The following is a 23818-nucleotide window of genomic DNA, read 5'->3' as shown; positions in this document are numbered from 1 at the left end:
GGCTGGCCGGGTTCCCAACTCGGGCGGCCAAACGTGGGCCAGGCAGGGCGCATCCCCGGGCCGGGGCCAATTCCTTCTTCTCTTCCCATCCCCCTCTGCACACTTCCCCGGGAGGGCGGTGCCTGCAAGCTGACAGGCGGGCGGCCGGGCGAATGGCCGCCTATAAAAGGAGGGCGGGGAAGGAATTCCTCTTTTTTTCGCTCTCGCCGTCTCACCCCCGGGGAGGAGGTTTGCAAAGGCTGGTGAGCTGCGCGGCGCGAGTCCCCGACGGGGTGGGAGAAGCGACGCCTGCCGCGGGGAGGTGAGTCCGGCCGGCCCCTTGCAGGAGCGGCGCCCACCTGCGCGCCCTGGGGCCGCGGGGAGCGCTACCCCGGGCGTGTCAAGCGCGGTAGGTAGGAGGGGGGGAAGGGCCAGTGTTCCCTCTAAGCTGAGTGAGTGTGAGCTAGCTCACCGTTCTTTAGCCTCCGGCTCACAGATTTTTGCCTTAGCTCAGGAAGGAGGGCTCCAGAGCAGTGTTCCCTCTAAGCTGAGTGAGTGTGAGCCAGCGCACGGTTTTTTAGCCTCCGGCTCACACGTTTTTGTCTCGGCTCAGGAAGGAGGGCTCCAACTAATTGATGCAGCTGCCAAATCGCTCACTCACAACTTTAATGGCAGTAGTTCACAAAGTGGAATTTTTGCTCACCAGACTCCACAGCTTAGAGGGAACATTGCTCCAGAGCAAACTAATTTCTGCAGGAGCCAAATCGCTCGCTCACCACTTGAATGCCAGCAGCTCACAAAGGAGCATTTTTGCTCATGAGACTCCACGGCTTAGAGGGAGCATTGCTCCGGAGCAAACTGATGTATGCAGCAGCCAAATCGCCCGCTCACCACTTTAATGCCAGGAGCTCACAAAGTAGAATGTTTTACTCACGAGACTCCACCGCTTAGAGGGAGCGTTGCTGGCGACCCCTCCTCCCTCCAAGCTGTGGAGTCTTGCGAGCAAAACTGCTACTCTGTGAGCTGCTGGCATGGAAGTCGTGAGCGAGCAATTTGGCTATGCTGCGTAAATCAGTTTGCTCTGGCGCCCTCCTTCCTGAGCGGAAACCAAAATCTGCGAGCTGGAGGCTAAAGAACGCTGAGCTGGCTCACACCGACTCGGCTTAGAGGGAACACTGCCTTTGCGACGCCTTCCCCCTCGGGGAGCCGCTCTGCGGGGGAACGGGGAGGAGGAAGCGGCTGCAGGCCCGCGCAGGAATGTGGGGGGGGGGACGGGGGTTCGCCCCGGCTTGTCCGAGACCACGGGCGTTCACACGTGACGCAGGCTTCTGCCAGCCCGGCCTCTGCAGCGCCTCTTGTTTTTACACTTTTCTTTTCTTTGGCTGGAGCGGGCGGCTTTGCACGGGGGCTGTGGCTCCGAGGCGTCTTTTTCCTTTCCCCCGAGGTCTGTGGCCCGCTGGAGGAACCTCCGGCCTCGCCCCGTCTTTGCAAATGGGTGTTCCGCAATCGCCCCGCCGGTGCAACCTCGGGCTTTTCCCCTGCCCTTGGACTGCCCTTGGAGCGGAGGCGGAACTGGGCTGGAAGGGAGGGGGAAACCTGCCTCCTTCTCGTTCACTCGTGGAACCTTTCGCCCGTGCTAGATAATGCCGTTTCAGTCCACTTCGGCAGGTGGCTTTTGCCATTCCGCAGGGTAAAATCCGGTTGCAACGAAAGTGGATCAAAAAGCGGGTAGAGTTGGAAGGGTACTCCAGGGTCATGGAGGCTGACCTCCTGCGCAAGGGTTTGGTTCCCCACTCATCCCCATGCAGCTGCTGGTGTGACCATGGGTCAGGCACAAGTTCTCGCAGAGCTGTTCTCTCTCAAGTAGTTCTGGAAAAAGCTTTCTCAGCCCCACCTGCCTCACAGGGTGTCTGTTGTGGGGAGGGGAAGGGAAAGGAGATTGTAAACTGGTCTGAGATTCCTTTGGGTAGTGAAGGGCGGGGTATAAATCCAGTCTCTTCTTCCTCATCGGGTTAGAACAGATTAAAGGAAGTACTTCTTCACCCAAAGACTGATGAAGAAGAAGAAGAGATTGGATTTATACCCTGCCCTTCACTACCCAAAGGTGTCTCAGAGCGGCTTAGAACTCCTCCCCCTCCCCACAACAGACACCCTGTGAGGTCGGTGGGGCTGAGAGAGCTCTGAAAGAAACTGCTCTTTTTCAAGGACAGCTCTTGTCAGAACTATGGCTTGCCCAAGGCCATCCAGCCAGGTGCAAGTGGAGGAGTGGAGAATCAAACCCGGTTCTCCCAGATTAGAGTCCGCGCACTTAACCACGACACCAAACTGGCTCTGTTTAAGATTAACACATGGAATTCACTGCCACAGGAGGTGGCGGCGGCTACAAGCATGGACAGCTTCAAGAGGGAACGGGAGAAACATATGGAGCAGAGGTCCACAAGTGGCTATGAGCCACAAGGTATAGATAGGAACTCACAGGCTGTGGCATCACTTGCCACCTTCTTGGTGCTTGGCGGTGGGGCAACAGTGGGAGGGCTTCTAGTGTCCTGGCCCCACTGCTGGACCTCCTGATGGCACCTGGTATTTTTGGCCACTGTGTGACACAGAGTGTTGGACTAGATGGGCCATTGGCCTGATCCAACATTGGCTTCTCTTACGTTCTTATGTTCTCTTGTCCATACCTTGTGACCAGTAGCCACTGATGGACCTCTGCTCCATATATTTATCCAGTCCCCTCATAAAACTGTCTATGCTTGTAGCCACCACCACATCTCCCAACCTCAGTGAGAACTAGACACTCGAAGAGGGTGACCTTCTTAAGTCCCACCCCTAGATTCCAGAGCCTCTAATGCCTTTTAAAAGCCACTGCTTCCCATAGATGTGTCTTGCCTGGGTTTAACAGGGGTTTGCTCCATTTTGGTCAGACAAAACAGGGTTAATTAAAGGTGAGCGCAAGGCCAGTACAGGTACGGAGGCTGGAAGCCAGGTCCGTGGCTCCTTGGACAGAGGCTAATCCCCCCCCCCATTAGCTTCTTTCGCACCCAACTCCTCCCCACCTTTGAACACAGCCCCTCCAAGGGATGGAGGTTGCCGGGCCTGGCAGCGCGCAGGACTGGATCTAGCCAGCTGCCGGCAGGAGCGCAGCACCTCCTCTGGTGGGGAGGGGAGGCCGTGCCCCTTAGGAGGCACCCCGCACCAACCTCTCCCCCCCCCCCGGTTTCTGCAGGCCACAGTTCTGTCCAGAGATGTCTCGGCCCCTGACGGACCAAGAGAAGCGGAAGCAGATCAGCATCCGTGGCATCGTCGGGGTGGAGAATGTGGCCGAGCTGAAGAAGGGCTTCAACCGGCACCTGCACTTCACTCTGGTCAAGGACCGCAATGTGGCCACCACCCGGGACTACTACTTCGCCCTGGCCCACACCGTGCGCGATCACCTGGTGGGCCGGTGGATCCGCACCCAGCAGTACTACTACGAAAAGGACCCCAAGGTGAGATGCCCGTGCGGGGGACGGTTCTCCGAGGGGAGCCGGGTTGGTCTGCGGTCGAAGAGCTAGATTCTTTGTTTTTATTTTATTTAATAAAAATGTTAATCGAAAAATTCAAAAGCGTTATGAAATTTCAGAGACCTTCTTGAGCAAAACCAAACATCAAAAAAATTATATACTTGGGTATTACAAGTTGGGTATTACAAGTTGAAAGCACTCAGTACATCTGGGGTTAAATGTTTGTTTATGTTACTCACAGGAAGTCACATGTTTCTCATGTAACCAATGTTCTTTTGCTGTAAGAAGCCCGGGAATTTTCTCCCTGATCTAGGCGTTTGATTGGGACGAAAGTGTCAAAGTGTTTTAGCATTTTATGGCTCCTCTTCCCGTCTTTGTTTTGCTGTTCTCAAGAAGAAGTAAGAGTAGCCATAATTGCTCTCTTCTAGTTTTGTCTTTGTAGAGCAAGGATGTAGCCGATTTAGCTCTGTTGTTATTTTCATCCCAGTCACCCTTCCCCATGCTAGAATTTAGTAAAAACTTTATATTTTAATCACACATGGACTCTCAGTTTGAATTATCTTACTCAGGCTCTGTTGGGCTATATTATCTCTGCTAAATACCATTTTTTCAATATCTCACTATCACCCAACATATATATATATATATATTAACCAATTAGGAGTTAAAATTAAGTTAAAATTGAAGTTACGGGAATAAGAGGGTGTACCGTAAATCTAAACCAGTAACAGTAAAAAAAAATAAATCAAAAGTAACTCTTGTAAAAAAGAGTGTGTCCTTATAAACCCAGTTATCTGGAAGGATACTTTTTTCTGTTAAAAATGGAACAATTGGAAATCATATTGCGATGAAATTATCATACACTCTTGCAGAATATAGTTGCCTAGAACAGACTGCAGTTTTGGCCATGATCAAATGTGAAGAGCTAGATTTGATTTCGAGTCCAGTAGCACCATACAGACCAAAAAGATTTGGGGAGGTATGAGCGTCAAAGTGGACTTCATCGGATAGAACAAGGGTCAGACTTGAGTTCCGTAGCACCTTAGAAGCTAGCAAGATTCGGGGGGGGGGGCAGGTACGAGCTTTCAAAAGTCAAAAGCTCTCTTCGTCAGATACAAGCTGGAATGGCGATCCCTGGGTCTTTATATCCCATTCTGAAGGTGGGGGGGGTTGCAAAGAAAGGATGAAGAGGTGCAATGCAAAATGTAGATCAGCTTGATTCAAGCATGGGGGAGATGCTTAGAGTCTCGAGAGGGTGGGGTGAAAGCGGGAAAGTGAGGGTCTTAAACTGTGAGCAGTGAGACGGGAGCATGCAAGCATTCGGAGTTTCGTTTTGCCTGACGAAAAGCTCTGTGGCCCCTGAATCTTGTGTCCTGCTGTGTTGTCCACAATAAGATTATTTATTGGCTTTGTGCCTTCTAGAGAGCCAGTTTGGTGTAGTGGTTAGGAGTGTGGACTCTAGTCTGGGAGAGCTGCTCAGAACTTGTGGCTGACCCAAGGTCACACCAGCAGCTGCGTGCGGAGGAGTGGGGAATCAAACCCAGTTCTCCCAGACTAGAGTCCGCACTCTTAACCACTACACCAACAGCAGGAAAAGAGGAATACCAAACAGGAATGGATCTCTTCTTTAGTTTTGCTAAGTTGGGTCAGTTCTTTAGTTTTGCTAAGTTGGTGAATGCCTAGATTGGGTAGGGACTTCTAGGTTTTGCTAAAATAGTTAGCGCTTTTGGGGAGGGAACCATCCCAAGTCCCAGTTCACCCAGAACCTTGTGAGAGTCCAAAGCTCCTTTCGTCAGCGGTTAGGCTGGCCCAGGGTCACCTAGCGGACTTCCCGGCAGAACGTAGTTTTGCACTTGGCTCTAGTCTGACACTCTAACCGCTGCACAGCAAAGACTGTATTGATGTCTTAAATTGGCTGAGAGCTGAGTGCATTTTGTTCTTTATTATTATTTTCAATTTGTACCCCGCCTTGCTGGCAAACTAGAGAGACAATTTTGACAATGGAGGGAGAAGAGAGACCAGGCGGGCCAATGTGAGCCTGGCTTCCTTCCTGCTGGGGATGAAGATAAGGGGTTAATCCTGAACTGGGAGGGAGGGGGGAGGGCCCTGGGGTGATTTGAGGACTGCCCCGGCTTGCCTAATGGGAACTGGCAGCCCATTGAGGTTCTTGAAATGTGCCGCCCTCCTGCCCCGGGTGGTGGCCGGGTTCTGCTTGGGAGAGGTTGTGCCAAGAGGGGCGGAGGGTGAGAGGGGGAGGCCAGCTTGAGTTCAGGAGGTACCATGCGGTTATGCCGCTGCTTGAGGGGGGGGGGGATGCCAGTCTGTACTCTCTGTCATGGGGAAACTTGACTGTCATGGACATAAGGCGCTTTCACACTCACTAAATAATGCAGCTTCAAGCTGGCCCACTTAACTTCTGCCAAACTGGATTGTTAGAGGGGATGTGGTCAGCGGGGAGCGTACCTTCATTGCTGGCTAGAGTGTCCAATCTTGGCATCCTTTTGGAAGGCTGTTATAACACAGATTAGGTCAATAACAGGCATTGTATTGCAATTTACAATAGATCATATTCTTTTAAACCACTGGATGATGGAAGTTGGTCAGAATGGTACTAGTAAAACAGGAGCTATTTTACTTGAGGCAGCCAGAAATACAGTTGCAGCAAAATGGAAAAATACTATTGGCCCCAATAGACAAAACTGGTATTCCAAATTATGGAATATGTATACAATGGCAAAAATAACGGATAACATTAATAACACACATACGCCTTCTTTCAAGTCTGATTTTGTACCTGTTCGGTTCCCTATTTTAGATCATTTATCTCAACAAGAGGAAATGCCAAATATAATTAATAAGTTACATCTTTGGTAAATTGTTTATTGTTCAAATTAGTATATAATAATAATAATATCTTTCAATTTATTAATCATTCAATCCTGCAGAGCTGCTGGCTCTGAGCGATTTACACTTACTCATATACACACGGGACTAACAATGATTCATAGGGGCTAAGGGAGGACAACATATACATCTTTTAAGTCGCACACGGTTGCAGCCGACGGGAATTTTGTTCAGCTGTAGCCTCAGACGTGTTCCAGATGGCATTGACTCGGCTTGGCTTGATGACGTAAGTTTTTTCCAGGACTTCTTCGAGTCTCAGCGCCACACTGCCACCGCCTGGCCGGATTGGCCCATCGCGGGCTTCTTAATGCCGAAGAGATCTTTCCAGGCTTCCGAGCTGGACATTCCGTTTCGCCGGCTAACACCTCCCCCCACCAGGGGGGTTATGTTCATGTTTTGTGTAATGTAACGTTTTCTGCCTGCTATGTGTTACATGTTATTTTTGAAAAAGTTCAATAAAAATTGTTTCACACAAAAAATAATGCCGCTTCAATCCACCTCGGCGATCATTTGCAAGTGGATTTTGCCACTTGCACAGGCTGATTCTGCATTGGCTTTCCCCTCTGTTGTTTTACGAAACCCACGTTTTGTAAATTCCCCTCTGCATTGCATGTTGCTTTCGCTTCCTTTGATCATCGGATTCTATGGTAGCCTCCACGCTGCTTTCGCTTCCTTTGATCGTTGGATTTTTATGGTAGCCTTCACACTCCACGCCACTTTTGCTTCCTTTGTTCATCGGGTTTTATGGTAGCCTCTCCAGCCTTGGACTCTACAGCATTCTATCTCGCTGTGGTCCCTCTGTCCCCAAATTTGCCTGGGCTCTGTCCTCAAATCTCCAGGGATTTCCCAACCTGGAGTTGGCAACTGGAATGGCTGCTTGGATGCTTGAGTGGCGTACGTAGCTCTCCCATCCGCCTTTCCTCTTCATGACAACCCTGTAAGTTGGGTTGCCCTGAAATAAAGTGAGGCCACCCACAAGCTTCGTGGTGGAGTGAGGGTTTCAATTTGGGTCTCCCAGATCCTGGGCCAACCCTGACCACTGCACTGTAGGTGACCCAGTTATTGATTCAAAATGTTCACTAGCCACCCTTCTACCTAGAGGAACTCAAGGTGGTTTACAGTGTAAACACAATAAAATGCACAAAGCCCACAATTTGTGATGCGAATGAACAAGGAAACCTACCTTCTACCCAGGGATCATTTCGTAGAAAAAGAGGTGCAGGAGCTCATTAGCATTACTCATTAGCATAATTTATTTGCATATGCCACACCCCCTGACATCACCGGAAGGGTGTCAGAAAGCCAACACCTACCGCTCAGGCTCCACTGGACTGTTTTGGATTGCTAGCTATGGGGGGGGGGAGAATGTGCAGATCTGTCCTCACAGAGGAGGGAGAGCTTGTACCTGAATAAAACTTGGTCTTAAAGGTGCCACTGGACTGTTTTGGACCGAGGGGGCTCTGCACCTTACCTGGCTGCTTCTTGCTCTGACTGAGGGCTGCTGGGAGCAGGGGGTGGGGCTTGTTGCATGTGCCCGCCGCCTGGGCTCTTTACTGCCGGAGCTCCGCTCCTGTGCGCTCCTGCAGGAAATGACCCCTGCTTCTACCTATTTGGTCAATTTTTTTAAAAAAAAAAAAAAATCATTTGTCTTGGAAGCAGAGAAGCTTTTTTTTTTTTGCAGTGCCCTCAATCCTCCGTGTTTCCCAGTTAAGGGTCAAATGCTGTTCAAACCAATTCCGAAGATGATCTGGTTCCAGTGATAACAAGAGAAAGAAATTCTACTTACAAAAATAGAAGCACACACATGACTGTACCAACAGTCAAAGAAGCTAGTCCGGTGGGCGCAGGAGACACAGCCTTCTTGGTGGCAACCCCACAATTGTCGAACAAGCACCCCCCAGGGAGGGGCGCATGACCCCCCCCTCACTTTCCATGTTCAGGTTTTATTTAGGATTGCATTTGACTAGTTTAGTTTTTGTTCACGGGCAGTCCTAATTGGTGATTTGAAATAGTGATCTTTCCGATTGGTTTTTTTTTTTTGTAATCGTTTTATTTACATTGCAAGTTGCCTTGGGTTCCTCAAGGTGGAAATGGATCAAGATGGGTAGCTGTGTTCGTCTGCCTGTAGCAGCAGAAAAGAGCAAGAGTCCAGTAAGCACCTGAAAGACTAACAACATTTGTGGCAGGGGTAGAGATGTAAAATTTCCGGAAACTTTGAAGCTCGGCCGGAAAAAAAGCTTGTTTTTTTCCCGGGGGGGGGGGGATTGAAATTTTTGGAAAAATTGAAAAAGAAATGCTACATTAGCACTTCTTTTCTCTTTTCCAGATTGAAAGTCATTCTGTTACTTTACGAACATAAGATATGACTATGGACATTTTTACTTGGCATGAAATTATCACAACTAGCATATTAAAAATAGTGAGTATATCCGAAGAAGAAGAAGAAGAAGAGATTGGATTTATACCCCGCCCTTCACTTGGAGTCTCAGAGCGGCTTACAAACTCCTTTCCCTTCCCCTCCCCACAACAGACACCCTGTAAGGTGGGTGGGGCTGAGAGAACTCTGACACAAATTGCTCTTTCAGGAACAGCTGTGCCAGAGCTTGTGACTGACCCAAGGTCACATCAGCAGGTGCAAGTGGAGGAGTGGGGAATCAAACCCGGTTCTCCCAGATTAGAGTCCGCTCACTTAACCACTACACCAAACAATTATGACAAACAGTACTCACCCACATGCCAAAACAAAACTGAAACCTTTTTCTTTTCTTGTGACAATAGCACCTCCTAAAGGAAGAAATGCATCTTGTTCTTGCATTGGAGAGTTCAGTTTGTAACCTAGGACTTGCTTGTCCTCAGTGCACAGAAATTAGATCCATCTGATACCATACATATTTTTTAGAAATGATTTGGGAAATATTTGAACACCTTGTCTTAAAATATTTTATTCAACATGTTAAAATAAAATGTCCCATAATCATTGTTTTTTCTTTTCTTTTTTCAATTTGTCGGAAAAAAATAAAAAAAGACTTCAGGAAAAGAATGGGAAAAACCGGTTTCCCCCCCCTAATTTTTCCAGGTTTTTTCCGGGCCTTCACATTTCTAGGCAGGAGAGGAACATTCGTGAGCTACTCCTCACTTCAGAGTCCAGTAGCACCTTAAAGACTAGCAACATTTGTGGCTGGGTAGGAGGTTTCCTGAGTCATTGCTCTTGTTGGTCTCTAAGGTGTTTTCTGGGGAAGTGAGCAGTGACTCGTGAAAGCTGATACCCTGCCACAAATTAAGCTGCTACTGGACTCTTTCTCTTTTCTCAAGGTGGAAAGACAGCTAAAACATTTAAGTAAATAAATATTGACGTTTGCTAATCTGGAACGAACACCAAAAAATGATGTCCTCATCATCATAGGGGATTGGAATGCTAGAGTTGGACTATAAGGAAGGCCGAGCACCGAAGAATAGATTCTTTTGAACTATGGTGCTGGAGAAGACTCTTGAGAGTCCCTTGGACTGCAAGGAGATCAAATCAGTCAATCCTAAAAGAAATCAACCCTGACTGTTCCCTGGAAGGCCAGAGACTGAAACTGAAGCTCAAATACTTTGGCCACCCAATGAGAAGGGAGCATTCACTGGAGAAGACCCTAATGCTGGGAAAGATTGAAGGTCAAAGAAGACGGGGACGGCAAAGGATGAGATGGTTAGACAGTGTCATAGATGCAACGAACATGAAATTGAGCCAACTTCAGAGGACGGCGGAAGACAGGAAGGCCTGGCGTGATCTGGTCCAGGGGGTCGCGAAGAGTCGGACTCGACTGTGCAACTGAACAACAAAAAATCTGGAAAAAATAAGACAAAGAGTACTGTGGGGGGGGGGAATTCGGCTCCCCCCGGATATATAGAGGAGATAGAGATTAAAGATACCTGTCCATGAAATCTCACTTTTGCCTGTGTAACCAGAGAAGGCATTTTTTAATTTCGGTCCATGCCGAATTTGCTTCAACTCTTTTGCCTCTAGATGCGTAAATGTAATACAGTAACATTCCATAAACAATGATATACATAAAGTGCAGTTGAGCGCAGATGACGATTGCTGTAAGTGGTTCGATGTGGCGTGGCCAGCGTCCAAGTTGTTCTTTTAAAAAAAAAAACAAATAATTTTATTAGGATATATTAATAGGTCAAACATATATAACATTTTTAGCTATCATACATCCTTTTCTCCTGTTTCCCCACCCCTTCTGACTTCGCATAGTGCTCCAACCTCCAGCCCAAACATATATTTCCCCCTTTACCTTCTTACTTGGTACTTAAAAATCCTACAGGTAACATATTTTTTACACTTTTTTCTAAACACTTTTCTTATAATAATTATCAAAGCAAAGTAAGTTGGTTTTTACATCCCAATATTTCTCTAAATATTCTTTAAAGTCTTTCCAATCTGCAAAAAATTATTCTGCTTCTTGGTTCTTAAGCTTCCTTGTCATTTTGTCCATTTCAACCATAAAAATTAGTTTTTTTATCCACTCCCCAATTTCTGGAGTTTTGTTTCCAGCATTGAGCATAAGTCATTCTAGGAGTTGTGATCATATACCACATCAAAGTCCTTTTTGCTATGTTAACTTCTTCCATTTTAAGTCCCAAAAGTAGTATTTCAGGTTCTTTCTTAAATTTACATTTTACAATTTTCTCCATCTCCGCATGTATTTCAGTCCAAAATTTTTTAGCCTTATCACATGTCCGCCACATATGGTAAAAAGAACCTTCTATTTTTTTTTACATTTCCAACATTTGTGTGATATATTACTACTTATATTTGCAATCTTTTTTGGCGTCCAAGTTGTTCTTAATGCCAGTAGCATGAGGGCCACAACGGTTCAGTTTTTAATAGCTCTTTCACCTCACAGGATGTCTGTTGTGGGGAGGGGAAGGAGATTGTAAAGCCGCTCTGAGACGCCTTTGGGTAGTGAAGGGTGGGGCATAAATCCAATCTCCTCCTCCTCCTCCCCTCCCCAAACCTCACTCTCCCCAAACTCCCCCCCCAAAAAAAAATATCCAGAAATTTCCCCCCAAAGAGTGGGTAACCCTGTATGGTGTACTGTATCCTCAGTGGGGACAGTACCTGCTCACTTTTTGTTTTGTGCCAATACAGTAAGCAAACATTTCAAAAGGCACCTCACAGGTTTTCCTGGCAGCCTTTAAAAATATTGCGCTTGTTGAAGGAAGGGAAGCCGGAAGGGGTGAGTGGAAAGGGGAAGGTGTAAAATAGCCGATAATCCCTCGCTTATTGGATTGACTTAACGAAGTCTGAAACTGGCTTTTGATTGTTCGGGCCTCTGATGGCGTATTAGGCTGGGCGATTAAGGGCTAATCCCCTTTGTGACCTCGCACCAAAGCCGTTTGTGAACTTTCCTGCAGCAGCTTTCACACCTAAACTGGGCCTGTCTGTGGCCGAATCTGCATTTGTTTTTCCCACCGGTGTCCCAGCCTTTTGACTCAGTCTTCAAAAAAAGCTGTCTACATTTGGTGTTGTTTTCACGCCTCAACAGTGCTAGCATACTTTTGCATGTCCACATATGTTTATTTTCCTTTCGGGGCAGCTCCACTGTCATTGCACCTCTGCACTGCTTTAAAAGAATCTTCTCCAGACAACGTTCAAAACAAGCATAGAGAAGGATGGCGTCACGGCAGCACGAGAGTGATTTAAAATGCAAATGCAGATTCGACCTGTGTCCATCTTGGATCTGCCACTCGTGTTTCTTCTGGACTCTGTTGCGGCGGTCGCTTAAAAAACGGCGGCTTGAAATTGAGAACAATCCTGTTCTCCATCTTCAATATGGGTGATAAAACTAAACTTAAATTAGACTTCTTAGGCCGGCCTTCCCTGCAAGCGGGGCTCGGGGCGGCTTACGTCAATAAAAATACAATAATACTAAACTTAAAACAGTATTAAAATTCGACAGCGACAATAAAACAGTACAATCCAAGATGGAAATAAATTTCTGATATCCGCTTGCCCCTTGAGTTAAGTGTAAAGTACAGAATGGGGGAGGGGGGCAAGGCTATCGCCATCCTCAATCAAATGCCCAGCAGAACATCTCTGCCTTGCAAGCCCTATGGAATGGTAACAGGGTGCGGATGTCCTCAGGCAGAGAGTTCCGCCCGGTAGGGGCCAGGTCTGAAAAGACCCTGTCCCTGGTGGAGGACAGCCGGATCTCTCTTGGACCGGGTACCACCAGGAGGTTCTTATTTCCAGATCGTCACGCTCTTCTAGGGACATAGGCTGGGGAATGTCACATTACCCCTTTAAAACCGTTATTGTACCATCTTGGAATAAAACGGTACAGGGACGGCCGTTTCGCGCAGCTGTCCCCTTACCGGTTAGGAGCCGTCTCTGAAGCGGTTTGTCATTTCAGGCTGCGCCGCTGTGTTTTCCCGCCCTTTTTGGCCCGTGCAAAAAATGAGAGAGGGAAGTCGGTTGGGGAAACAGTTCCCGGAATGATAAATGACATTTGGCTTTTTTGGTCGGTGCAATCCACAATGGAATGTTTAGCCCTGGAGCCGACTGACCAGTCAGAATCTGGATGACCCAGTGCTAGGGCTGCCGGATCCGGGTTAGGAAACTCCTGGAGATTTGGGGGTGGAGCCTGGGGGGGACAGGGCCCTCAGTGGGGTACAATGGCACTGAGTCCACCCTCCAGAGCAGCCTTTTTTCTCCTGGGAAACTGATCTTGGTAGTCTGGAGAGGTCATCTGCTGAGGGAGCTGCACTGGCTGCCAATAGCATACCGGATTCGCTTCAATGTGCTGGCTTTGACCTTTAAAGCCCTATGTGGCCGAGGGCCTGCCTACCCGAGGGACCGCCTTTCCCCATATATACCCCAGAGAGCACTGAGGTTGGGGACTCAAAATCGCCTGACTGTCCCTGGCCCCAAGGATGCCAAACTGGCGATCACTAAAGCCAGGGCCTTCTCAGTGGCGGCTCCACACTGGTGGGACGAGCTCCCGGAGGAGGGACCTCTTACCGTTCCGCAGGGCCTGTAAAACGGAGCTCTTCCACCAGACCTTCGATTAGGAGCTGCTACTGAACATCCGTGGGCCTTGGTGTTTAGTTATGCCGGCCACATGACCACGGAAACGTCTTCGGACAGCGTTGGCTCTTCGGCTTGGGAACGGAGATGAGCACCGCAACCCTAGAGTCGGATTCGACTGGCTTTCGAGCAAGGGAACCTTTACCTTTACTGAACATCTATTACTGGCACTTTGGGATAGTCCTATAGGGCCAATTACAACGATTGCCGTCTGCACTTTATTGCTTGTATGTAATTTGCACTTTAGGTTTTATTGTTGAATTTTATCTGTTTTTTATTGTAAATTACTATTGTACGCCGCCTTGAGCCTGCTTGTCAGGCAAGGCAGGATAGGAATCGAAATAAATAAATCTGTAATTCTGGGGGGTCCCCAGGTCCCACCTGGAATCTGCCATCCCTGGTCCCCTGCTGATGTGTGCTACATTGGCAAAGCAGATCTCTTGAGAACTTAAAATATTTTTTTTACTCCATGTATATCTTTTCTCTCCAGTGAGGACCTGTATGGAACTTGAGCTTGCCGGTTCCCAGTTCGGGGTGGGGGTCCCCCCCAGTTTTCAGGGATTCTCTGGCCGGTGGGGGAAACCCCGCCCCCAAATAGCCGCGTCCCCATGTGACTTCCCTGATGTGATGACATCATCAGGAACATGATGTCATCACACTGGGGACACGTCACACAGGGGACACTCTGGCTTAAGGGCAAAACTCCATGGTTTTAAGAAGAGAAGAAGAAGAAGAGATTCTTCTTCACTTGGACTTCACTGAGACTTCACTGGGTGCGGTCAGACGGCGTGCTGGGAGCGGGTTGAACTGCTCCGGCCCGATGCGTTGTTTTTTTTTAACCTGGAGAATCACAATCACACTCGCAGCAACATCGCTCCCCGCCGTCCACAGGGTTAGTTGTAGATTTTCGGGGCTGTACGGCCGTGGTCTTGGCATTGTAGGACCTGACGTTTCGCCAGCAGCTGTGACTGGCATCCTCAGAGGTATAACACAGAAAGATGGAGCACTCTCTGTGTCAAGGTGAGAAGAAAAATGGTAGGCAGGTAATTTATATCTACTCAGGAAGGTGGGTAGAACTGCCTCAGGAAAGCCTCCTCCATTATTAGCATGTTTCACAGCCTGGGGAACTCCTACAAGAGAATGACTCAGCCCTACCCCTCCTTCTTGAGTAGACATAAATTACCTGCCTACCATTTTTCTTCTCACCTTGACACAGAGAGTCCTCCATCTTTCTGTGTTATACCTCTGAGGATGCCAGTCACAGCTACTGGCAAAACGTCAGGTCCTACAATGCCAAGACCACGGCCACACAGCCCGGAAAATCTACAACAGCTAATGAACTCCGGCTGTGGAAGCCTTCGAAAACATGTTGATCAAGTGGGTGTTCGCGTGCGCGTGTGAACTGGATGTACTATGACATACTATGCCACAGTGTCTGCCACGAGCGGGTTCTGATTATCGGCTGCGTATTTCGGCCAGCCCCAGCTTTTAATTCTTCTGCTTTTTCTCTTCCTCCAGAGAGTTTACTACCTTTCCTTGGAGTTCTACATGGGCCGCACCCTGCAGAACACCATGATCAACCTGGGACTGCAGAACGCCTGTGATGAGGCGATTTATCAGGTGGGTCTACGTGGAAAGTTTCTCTGTGTTCAACACCGCAACGACTTCCCCAGCATTTAAATCAGGGGTCCCCAACCCTTTTCAGCCCATGGGCACCTTTGAAACTCCGACAGGCGGGTGGGGGCAGCCACAAAATGGCTGCCACAGGGGCAGAGCCAGCCACAAAATGGCCGCCGCTGCTTACCTTCAGTCACACAGGGAAGATCCAGGTGCTGTGGTGGCAGGCAGCTGCTGTCAAAGCAACTTTTTTAAAAAAACGGCAGTCAATCAAATCTCCAGTGGCCAATCAGAAGCCCTGCTGGGCAAAAGACTCACCTGGCCCTGCCCACTTTCTAAAAAACACTTGGCAGGCCCCATGCTAAGTGTTGGCAGGCAAGGTCCTACTAAGGAGACGTCTCTCAGCCTTTGCCCCGCAATAGGACTGCTTTCTGGGGAAAGGGGAACACTTTTCTAGGTGTAGTCAAGGTGGGTTTTTGTGCAAGCCTCACTGAAACGAACGGGAGTTTCGCAAGGTCACATGGGTGTCCAAAGAGAGCAAAAATGTGAAGGGGGTTATCAGGGAGTAAGGTGCCTGTGTGTGAAAATCTCTGTGTGTCTCCCCCTTCGCTTTCACACACAATCCTTAAACAACCGGTTGTGCTTCTCTTAGTAAGCTGGGGGTTGCCAATTTGGTGGAATCCACTGCCACAGGAGGTGGTGGCAGCTACAAACATCGGCGGCTTCAAGAGGGAATTAAATAAGCATCTGGAGTAGAGGCCCATCAGTGGCGATTAGCCACAAGGTACAGATAGGATTTCGCAGTCTGGGGGCAAGGGATGCTCTGTCTTCTTGGTGCTTGGGGTGGGGTGGGGGCAACGGTGGGATGGCTTCTAGCAATGTTCCCTCTAAGCTGTGGAGCCCTGTGAGCAAAAATAGTTCTTTCTGAGCTGCTGGCATTGAAGTTGCGAGCAATTTGACTACTGCATAAATTAGTCTGCTCTGGAGCCATCCTTCCTAAGCTAAGACAAAAATGTGTGAGCCAGAGGCTAAGAAACTGTGAGCTAGCTCACACTAACTCAGCTTAGAGGGAACACTGGCTTCTAGTGTCCTGGCTCCACTGCTGGACCTCCTGATGGCACCTGAATTTGACTACTGCATAAATTAGTCTGCTCTGGAGCCATCCTTCCTAAGCTAAGACAAAAATGTGTGAGCCAGAGGCTAAGAAACTGTGAGCTAGCTCACACTAACTCAGCTTAGAGGGAACACTGGCTTCTAGTGTCCTGGCTCCACTGCTGGGCCTCCTGATGGCACCTGGTGTTTTTGGCCACTGTGTGATGCAGAGTGTTGGACTGGATGGGCCATTGGCCTGATCCAACATTGGCTTCTCTTATGTTCTTATATCGAGGAGAGGTCCATCAGTGGCTATTAGCCACAAGGTATAGATAGGGACTCTCAGTCTAGGGCAAGGGATGCTCTGTCTTCTTGGTGCTTGGGGTGGGGGGGCAACAGTGGGAGGGCTCCTAGTGTCCTGGCCCCACTGCTGGACCTCCTGAGGGCCCCTGGTATTTTTGGCCACTGTGTGATGCAGAGTGTTGGACTGGATGGGCCATTGGCCTGATCCAACATTGGCTTCTCTTATGTTCTTATATCGAGCAGAGGTCCATCAGTGGCTATTAGCCACAAGGTATAGATAGGGACTCTCAGTCTGGGGCGAGTGATGCTCTGTCTTCTTGGTGCTTGGGGGGGGGGCAACAATGGGAGGGTTCCTAGTGTCCTGGCCCCACTGCTGGACCTCCTGATGGCACCTGGTGTTTTTGGCCGCTGTGTGACACAGAGTGTTGGACTAGATGGGCCATTGGCCTGATCCAACATTGGCTTCTCTTATGTTCTGTGTTGGAAAATTTCTGTAGATTTGGAGCGGAAGCTTGGGAAGGTAAAAGGCCGTAGCATCTCAGTGAGGCATAATGCCTTAGAGTTCACCCTCCAAAGCAACCATTTTCTCCAGGGGAACCGAATCTCTGTTTTCTGGCTATCAGTTGTGATTCCAGGAAACCTCCAGGCCCCACCTGGAGGTTAAAAAATAAAGACAAAATAAGGGGAAAACACAGCGTGTAAGTTATCAGGCACAAATGAACGCTGTGAATGCAATTTACTAGTCTTATGTCAATGCTTTTAGATAAAATATTGTGAAACACCTAGAGATGTAAAATTTCCGGGAATTTTGAAACTCAGGAAAAAACCCATTTTTTCCCGGGTTTTTTCCGGTGGAAAACGGAAATTTTTGGAAAAATTGAAAAACATTCTCCATTAACATTTCTTTTGCCTTTTATAGATTGAAAGTCATTCTGTTACTTTAGGAACATAAAATATGACTATGGACATTTTTACTTGGCATAAAATTATCACAACTAGCATATTAAAAATATAGTGTATCCAAACAATTATGACAAACAGAATACCCACCCACATGCAAAAACAAAACTGAAACTTTTTTATTTTCTTCTGACAATATATATATTACAAATTATTTGGAAAATATTTGAACACTTTGTCTTAAAATATTTTATTCATCATGTTAAAATAAAACGTTCCATAGTCAATTTTTTTTCTTTTTTCAATTTTTCCAATTTTTTGGAAAAAACCAAAAATGCTTCAGGAAAAAAAAACGGAAAAAACCCATTTCCCCCCCAATTTTTTTTGGTTTTTTTCCGGGCCTTAACATCTCTAGAAACACCACAAGAGTTTGTGTTCTCAATATATATCAAGTTATCAAAGTTTTCTTATAACAACTCCAGAAGTTTTTAATACAAAACTCCAAGCCAGAGTTACAGTGTTAACACATAAAGTTCCCTAACTCTCAAGAAGCAGCAATTGTGAGCTTTGAATCAAGGCCACACTGTAACAGTACGAGTACCAAAGTTCTCAATATGACAGATTTATATAGCAAACCAGCAAGCTTTGTGGCGACGTGTATCCTAGGCGTATAAGCATGTTTCCGTCCTCATTTTCAAAGCCGCATCTCCCTTCCGTTGTGGAGTCAGAACTAAAATAGAAAGCATACCAAAAACATGGATTATTATAACAATAATCTATTACACAGCGCAAACAGTCGTGATGTTTTCATAACAAGACATTCTTACCCAATGCTCTTTCAACCAGTAGCCTCCCGGCTATCAAGGGCTTCAGTGCAGAATATCAGTCCTCCTAGAGACACACCCCAGTTAGGTGGAATGTAAATTCTCTCATGACTCTTTGCAGCTGTGCTCACAGGAACGGAGGATTTAAAGAGGCAGTATAGTAAACAGAAATTCAAATGGGCAGTATACCGAACAAATATTTAAATGGAAGAAGGTAAATCAAGAGCCTGATTCAGACCTTTTGGTGTCAAAGTTTGAGATTTAGGAATGAAAAATGCCTTAATTTGCAGAAGAAGAAGAGACTGGATTTATGAGAACATAAGAGAAGCTAATGTTGGATCAGGCCAATGGCCCATCCAGTCCAACACTCTGTCATACAGTGGCCAAAAATAACAGGGGCCACCAGGAGGTCCAGCAGTGGGGCCAGGACACTAGAAGCCCTCCCACTGTTGCTCCCCCCCCAAGCACCAAGAATACAGAGCATCACTTGCCCCAGACCAAGAGTTCCTATCTATCCCTTGTGGCTCATAGCCACTGATGGGCCTCTGCTCCATATGTTTCTCCAATCCCTTCTTGAAGCTGTTCACACTTGTAGCTGCCACCACCTCCTGTGGCAGTGAATTCCATGTGTTAATCACTCTGGAATATACCCTGCCCTTCACTACCCGAAGGAGTCTCAGAGCAGCTTACAATCTCCTTTCCCTTCCCCTCCCCACAACAGACACCCCGTGAGGTAGGTGGGGCTGAGAGAGCTCTCTCAAGAACTGCCCTTAAGAGAGCAGTTCTGAGAGAACTTGTGACTGACCCAAGGTCACACCAGCAGCTGCAAGTGGAGGAGTGGGGGAATCAAACTCGGTTCTCCCAGATTAGAGTTCGCCGCTCTTAACCACTACACCAGACTGGTTCCAAAAAGGCATTTGGCAACATCGATTTTATTAAAGGGCTGTTAATTGATTTCAAACCGTACACAGAACCTCAGATCTTCTGGAGCGTAGTTAAATTCGTTGTAGTGCAGTACGATTGGAGTGTCCATAATTTTATTTATTTTTTATTCTTGATTTATGTTCAAGGGTGTGTACTTTGACATTTCTAATGCTTGAACCAATATATATGAGAGCACAAGGACATTTTAGGAGGTATATCTCCACGTTTGAGGGGAGCATATCTGTTTCATAGACTGATTCTAAGAGTTCTGGTCTTCCTCGTCACTCTGCAAATGTCCATGCCTCTCAGGGTGGTCAGCCTCTTGGTGTGTCACTATAAAGGACCCTATCCAAGTGCTGTACAAAACGTGGATTATTATTCCAAAAATATATCTTTCTCCATAGTTTTCTTCATACAGAAACATTACAAGGAGACACAGTCTCAAAAAGTGGAACACAAAAGCAGTGTCGGTTTAAAGACACTATGTATCCAGTCCAATATTTTGTGCCTAGGCATACGATTGCACAATAAAAGTCCAACAGCTTAATTCCCACATTTCCTCATAGAAGACACAGCTGTATAATTAATGTTCTGTTTGTAGAAAGCACAGCCATATAATTAATGTTCTGTTCTGACGGGGTGCGTCGACCTTCCTTCTTTCTCTCAAAAGGGCTTCCTCCGTGAAGCAACTGTGCCCTGTGTAAACTCCAAAGCACAGGCCTGGAAAGTTCTATTCAGTTACCTGTTAGCAATTCTGAGGTACAAATACCAGAGAGAGCTCTGACAGAAACCGCTCTTTTTCAAGGACATCTCTGACCAGAACTAGGGCTTGTCCAAGGCCATCCAGCCAGGTGCAAGTGGAGGCGTGGGGAATCAAACCCGGTTCTCCCAGATTAGAGTATGCGCACTTAACCCCTACACCAAACTGGCTCTCACCACTACACCAAAGTGGTGCTAGTCTGTTTGTGGTTATCAGTCTCTAGGTAGGGGGTGGAGGTCTCCTGGAACCCCAACTGATCTCCAGACGACATACATCACTTATCCCCAGAGTTAAACTTTGTTGGTCTTAAAGGTGCCCCTGGACTCAAATGCGGTTCTACTAATTAGTTGATTAGAACATTTATTTCCCTTCACCTGGAGCGAATGGCTGCTTTGGAAGGTGGGCTGCCTGCCGTTAAGCCTCACTGAGGCCCCTCCCCTCCCTAAACCCCGCCCTCCCCTGGCTCCACCCCCCAAATCGCCAGGTCTTTCTGGACTTGGAGATGGCTGCCCTTCTGGCCCAAGCTTTCCTTTCGTGCCAGTCCAGGAAGACCTGCTGGGCCAGTGAGAGGCGCCTTCCTTCACAGAGCAGAGAGTTAGGATACAGCCCTGTGTCTTAGCTTGGCTCACTGGGTACACTTTTTCCGTGTGCGTACAAAAGGATCATTCTGCCCTGTCTTGGAAAGGAGCCAACCCTGAAGCTGGTAGCGACTCACTGTGGTCTGTAAACAGCATGCCAGTGAATTTCCCAGGAGTTTGGTGACTCGGTTTGGCCATTCTGCTGATTTCTGTTGCCTGCTTTTCTTTTGCAAAACACGCGTGACAGACCGGAAGCCACGCATTGCAGTGTGTATTATGTGTAAAACTGGAAGTGTCGGACGTTGAGGACTCTAATGTGCCGGAGTTCTGGTTTCTTTGGTGTTTTCGTTTGTGTTCTGGCCCCTGACGGCGTTTGCTTTGTCTCTCTGTGTGGCTGTTCAGTTAGGGCTGGACATAGAAGAGCTGGAGGAGATCGAGGAAGACGCTGGTCTGGGGAACGGAGGCCTGGGGCGACTTGCTGGTGAGTAAGGGGAGGGGGGGTCTGTGTGCGCAATCCTGAGGTGGGGGTAGAGATGTAAAATTTCCGGAAATTTTGAAGCTCGGAAAAAAACGGAAATTTTCAGAAAAATTGAAAAAACGCTACATTGGCATTTCTTTTGTTTTTTCCAGATTGAAAGTCATTCTGTTACTTTAGGAACATAAAATATGACTATGGACATTTTTACTTGGCATGAAATTATCACAACTAGCATATTAAAAATATGGTGTATCCAAACAGTTATTACAAACAGAATACCCACCCACATGCAAAAACAAAACTGAAACCTTTTTCTTTTCTCCTGACAATCTCACCTCCTAAAGGAAGAAATGCATCTTGTTCTTGCATTGGAGAGTTCAGTTTGTAACCTAGGACTTGCTTGTCCTCCGTGCACAGAAATTAGATCAATCTGACACCATACATATTTTTTAGAAATGATTTGGAAAATATTTGAACACCTTGTCTTAAAATATTTTATTCATCATGTTAAAATAAAACGTTCCATAATCATTTTTTTTTCTTTTTCAATTTTTCCAATTTTTCGGAAAAAACCAAAAAGGCTTCAGGAAAAAAACAGAAAAAAACCGGTTTCTTTCCGGGCCTTCACATCTCTAGGTGGGGGCCATGAGCAGTCTCTAGTGGACAAGCGGGTTGAGGTCTCACTGAGGTGGTAGAGGCTTGCCGGAAAAGAGAGCGAGAGACCGAGAGCGTGCTCAGATGGCAGTTGGGGCCTCATTTGATTGAATGTTCAAACATGTTTTAATTGGGGAGGGGGCAGTTGTCTGTAAAACTAAAGAACATAAGAAGAGCCCTGCTGGATTAGATTGTGTTCTTGTGAAGGCCTCTATACCCCGTTGTTGGCCTTCCAGAGGAAATGGTTGGCCACTTGGAGGGACAGGATGCTGGATGAGGTGGACCCTCACTGGTCTGATCCAGCAGGGCTCTTCTGATGTTCTTATGAAAGCCTCTGTGCCCTGTTAGCCTTCCAGAGCAACGGGTTGGCCACTGAGTGAGACGGGATGCTGGAATAGGTGGACCATTGGTCTGATCCAGCAGGGCTCTTCTGCTGTTCTTATGAAGGTCTCTGTGCCCTAATGTTGGCCACCCAGCTGAACTGGTTGGCCACTGTGAGAGACGGGATGCTGGACTAGAGGGACCACAGGTCTGATCCAGCAGGACTTTTCTGGTGTTCTTATGAAGGCCTCGGCCTCTCTGCCCTGTTGTTGGCCATCCAGAGGAACTGGTTGGCTGCTGTGAGTGATTGGATACTGGACCAGATGGACTTCTGGTCTGATCCAGCAGGGCTCTTCTGATGTTCTAATGAATGCCTCTGCCTCTATACCATTTTGTTGGGCTTCCAGATGAACTGGTTGGTCACTGTGTGAGAGAGGAGTCTGAACTAGATCCAGTCTGATCCAGCAGGGCTCTTCTTATGTTCTTATGAGTGCCTCAGTGCCCTGTTGCTGGACCTCCAGTAGAACTGACTGGCCACTGTGTGAAATAGGATGCTGGACTAGATGGACCTCTGATCTTATCCAGCAGGGCTTTTCTATGTTCTTTTGTATATGTATTTGTGTGTCTGTCTGTCTGTCTGTCGTCTTGTCTGTCGTCTTGTCTGTCGTCTATCTGTCTGTCTATCTGTCTGTCTATCTGTCTGTCTATCTATCTATAAAATCTCTTCATCTTCAGTCCACCTTTCTAGCAAAGGTTTAAACTGTATTACAATAATGGTAAAACAGCAGTAAACACAATTATTAGTAAACTGACAGAAGATATTTAATCAGAGTATCCCCCCCCCCCATGATGCCTTCCTGTAAAGTTCCATTTTACGCATTCTATACCAGCTGCAGTTTCTGGGTTGCCTTCAAGGGCAGGCTCATGTAGAGTACATTACAGTAGTCTAGCCTTGAGCTGTCCACAGCGTGAATCCATGGGGCCAGATTGGCCAGGTGTGTGGATCCTTTTATTTTAGCTGATGGAAGAGTTCAGTGAGCCTGATGGTCAGAATGTGCACTTAGCAGAATCAAACCCAATGACTCCCCCCCCCTTTCCACCCCTCCATTTAAAGCTGTGGCAAAAATGTTGGAGGCTTCGATGCTTCTAGAACTCTGTTGGGTTTTGGCGGGTCTGAGACTCTGACAGTCTGCTGAGTCACCCTGTGTTCCTTCTCTGCCCCACAGCTTGCTTCCTGGATTCACTGGCCACTCTGGGGCTCGCTGCCTACGGTTACGGGATACGTTACGAATATGGCATCTTCAACCAGAAGATCAGAGAAGGATGGCAGGTAACAGCAGAACATCGGTGGATCTGAAAACGAAGAATGCTTCCTACAACGTATTTTATCTTTGCAGATGCAGGGCAAAGCTCTGTGAAGGTCTTGCACATGGATATATTTCCTGCCGGTGCATGTGCTAGCGCATCATTGCCTGTGGTGAAATGTGTCCGATCTTTCCACACTAGTTTTGCAGTTCTTTCCCATATGCTTTCTGCATAAAGTGTCACAGATGAGCCTGCTCCAAGATTCAGAAAGCAGGAAATCATGTGCTTGTCAAAGGCATAGGGGAATTTGAGGAAATAGGGGACAGAATGTGGTTGATTTCAGTGAAATGAAGCAGGACATAAGAACATCAGAAGAGCCCTGCTGGATCAGACCAGTGGTCCACCTAGTCCACCATCCTGTCTCACCCAGGGGCCAACCAGTTCCTCTGGAGAGTCAACAGCAGGGCAGAGAGGCCGAGGCCTTCATAAGAATATCAGAACACCCCAGAATGTGGTTGATTTCAGTGAAATGAAACATGACATAAGAGAAGCCAGTGTGTTGGATCAGGCCAATGGCCCATCTAGTCCAACACTC

The 23818-nt window shown here is 47.4% G+C and overlaps 1 protein-coding gene across 2 annotated transcripts in view; it reads left to right on the top strand.

The window, feature by feature from the left end:
• Nucleotides 1-253: 253 nt before the first annotated feature.
• PYGL (phosphorylase, glycogen, liver) overlaps nt 254-23818 on the top strand; it is a 79162-nt gene continuing 55597 nt past the window's right edge. Inside the window, exons 1-5 of one of the 2 annotated variants that reach the window (XM_015420607.1) lie at nt 254-301; nt 3206-3467; nt 14986-15087; nt 20868-20946; nt 23145-23248. In XM_015420607.1, coding sequence (XP_015276093.1) covers nt 3225-3467; nt 14986-15087; nt 20868-20946; nt 23145-23248 — 528 coding nt within the window. In that variant the 5' untranslated portion in view covers nt 254-301; nt 3206-3224. Of the gene's footprint in view, nt 302-340; nt 389-3205; nt 3468-14985; nt 15088-20867; nt 20947-23144; nt 23249-23818 lie in introns of those variants that run through there. The other variant, XM_015420608.1, reaches the window with a different exon arrangement.

The sequence above is a fragment of the Gekko japonicus genome, unplaced genomic scaffold (genome assembly GCF_001447785.1).
Source record: "Gekko japonicus isolate JY-2015 unplaced genomic scaffold, Gekko_japonicus_V1.1 scaffold908, whole genome shotgun sequence".
NCBI classification, from domain to species: domain Eukaryota; kingdom Metazoa; phylum Chordata; class Lepidosauria; order Squamata; family Gekkonidae; genus Gekko; species Gekko japonicus.
This window is presented reverse-complemented; position numbering and strand designations above follow the sequence as displayed.